This window comes from Propithecus coquereli, unplaced genomic scaffold, assembly GCF_000956105.1.
Source record: "Propithecus coquereli isolate 6110/MARCELLA unplaced genomic scaffold, Pcoq_1.0 Scaffold127, whole genome shotgun sequence".
In the NCBI taxonomy this organism is placed as follows: Eukaryota; Metazoa; Chordata; class Mammalia; order Primates; family Indriidae; genus Propithecus; species Propithecus coquereli.
In genome coordinates, this window is record NW_012136858.1 from 4,574,376 (window position 1) to 4,577,095 (window position 2,720).

The 2,720-nt window shown below is 31.9% G+C and overlaps 1 protein-coding gene across 1 annotated transcript in view; it reads left to right on the plus strand.

The window, feature by feature from the left end:
- The window catches only part of LOC105805311 (chromosome unknown open reading frame, human C6orf165), a 76,669-nt gene that overhangs the window by 66,290 nt on the left and 7,659 nt on the right, over window positions 1-2,720 (plus strand). Inside the window, exon 10 of the mRNA XM_012638183.1 lies at window positions 2,582-2,720. This exon is cut by the window's right edge and continues 3 nt beyond it. Coding sequence (XP_012493637.1) covers window positions 2,582-2,720 — 139 coding nt within the window. The remainder of the gene's footprint in view (window positions 1-2,581) is intronic.

Here is a 2,720-nt window from a genome sequence, read left to right on the forward strand (position 1 = left end):
TATTTCAAAATATTAGGGGGTACAAGTGTTCTTGTTATATGGATGAATTGTATAATGCTGAAGTCAGGGCTTTTAGGGTGTCCATCACCAGAAAAGTATGTATTGTACCCAGTAGGTATCTTTCATGCCTCATCCTCTTCCCTTCCTCCCCACTTCTTAGTTTCCAATGTCCTTTACAACACTTTATGACCATGTGCCACTACCATTTATTGAAGAGACTTCTCCAATGTATATTTGGTGCCTTTGTCAAAAATGAGTTGGCTTTGTTAAATGTGTAAATTATTTCTCAGTTCTCTATTCTGTTATATTGGTCTATGTGTCTGTTTCTATGCCAGTACCAGAAGGCAGTTTTGATTACTATAGATTTGTAGTATATTTTGAAGTCAGGTAGCGTGATGCTTCCAGCTTTGTTCTTTTTGTTCAGGATTGCTTGGCTATTTGGGGTCTTTCATGGTTCCATATGAATTTTAGGATTGTTTTTTTCTATTTCTGTTAAGAATGTCATTGGTATTTTGGTAGGGATTGCATTGAATTTGTAAATCACTTTGGGTACTATCATGTGACTTTTTAATGTACCTTTCTTTCTTATAAATGTGTTTATATATTTCCTTTGAATAAAAATGTTTATAAATATATGTGTGTGTGTATATATATACATACATATGTGTGTGTATATATATGTATATTTATATTATTTTGGAGCTATGATATGGCCACTTATCACAGAAAGCCTTAAAGCTTTCTTTACCATAAATATATGGTAAAAAACTAGTGTGTTTCACTCTTCAAATTATTACTAAATTAAATTTCCCAACTCAGTGGTTCTGGAATTTGGTCAAGTTGTAGAGTCCCTGGAGCTTGTAATTCTTTTTGATGAGCATTATAAATGTTGCTATCCTAGGTTTAATATATGTAATTTTGTGCTCAATTAGATACTATGTTTTACAAAATTCTAATTTAGAAAAAATGATTGCAGGAGCCAACTATTTAAAAAATTGAGAGGAAAATTTACAATAGAGAAAATTTTAGTAATTAATTTTTATGCAAATTGAAAAAATTCATTCATCATTTTACTTTGAATTCAGAACTCTTCAGTGGTATATCTGTAAGATGAACTCCAAATTCCTTGGCCTGGGATTCAAGGCCTACATATCTTTTCTATCCTTCTTTTTCTACTAATTCCTTCCATGATCTCTCAGTGTCAGAAGAACAATAAGTTATATACTAGTCTTAAACCTGTTCTACTTACTCTGATGTTCTACTTGTTAAAAGGCAATTTTCAAAAATGGGTAAAATTATGATTCTCATACAGATATAAAAAATGAACATGTGTTAAAGAGTGTAATCTATTCATTAATCAGTGAGGGAACCAGGTAGATGTTATAACCAATTCAAAAGAGACTCCTAAAAACAGACACATTTACTCCTAGATCAGGAATATTCAAATGAATGTGCAGATTGAGGCAACACTAATTTTTCCACATGTGGAAAAGGAAGTCAGTTGAACTTCTGCGGATAGGATTGACTGTGCATGTCTATAGACAAAAGTTATTTGGCCTTTCTATCACTTATTTACAACTTATGGAGTTGTAAGATAGCCCAAAGACAATGGAAGGCTAGAATCATATAACTAGAAAGATGTGTTATATGTAGAAAATGCATAGTTTTCTACTAAAGCACAATTTTTCCCTACACACCCCGTCTTGTTTTTCCCTTTCTTTTGGCCTATTTAATCCCCAGCTGTTCTTCAGTGACCTTCAATACCTATGGAAGTGAGTTTTCTCCCTCTATGTTCTATATAGTCTTTATTGTCTTATTATTTACTTGCCATTTCCTTGTACAGTATTGTTAATTGTCTTTTCACTTGTTTTTATCTACTTAACTATGTCATAATTTTAAAGACAGAAATTATGTATCAAATGGTAGGCACTCAGTGATTATCTGTTACTTGATTTGGGGAAAGAAGTTAATATCTTCTCCCTCCTCTCTACTATGACCCCAGTTCCTTAAACCTTTACCACGCCCTCCAACAACTGCATATCCAGCACAATTATATCTTGTTTAGCGTGGAATTACTGAATATTTGATATTGGGTTAGCCAATAGAAAATCAACATATTCAACTAACACCAAACTAAAACAAAAACTTTGGATAATAACCTGCTATGTATATACACTTCGAGTTCAAGATAAGTACTAAAGAGGTTTTGATGGTTTAAACAGATATGATTTACCTAATATTTAATTTCTATCCATTTCCAACAAGGTAGTCATTTATGCTACCAGTTGTGCAAAGTGGAGAGAAGTGTTTGAATTGGAAATAAGGGATGTTTTTCCTCTTCCAAAATACACCTGCTACATTAAGTTAACAAAGTCAAACACAAAGTCATAATGCCTAGAAAAGTAATTACATTTAGCTCACTAATTATGAACATATTTTCTCTGTTGGTATTTACAAGTATATTCCATGTCCAAAGATTCTTATTTTCCTAATCTTTTGTCAGTTGTAGCTAAATATTTTTAGTTATTTGTAAAAATATTTATTTTTTACAAACACTAATTACAAAATTCCATTTCTTTAGATGAGAGAAGTTGACAAACATTATATAAAACCAATTACAAAATCTGAAAGCAGCTCACAGACTGATACACACATATTGCCACCAACAATTGTGAGATCGTACGAATGGAATGAATGGGAATTAAGAAGAAAAGCTATAC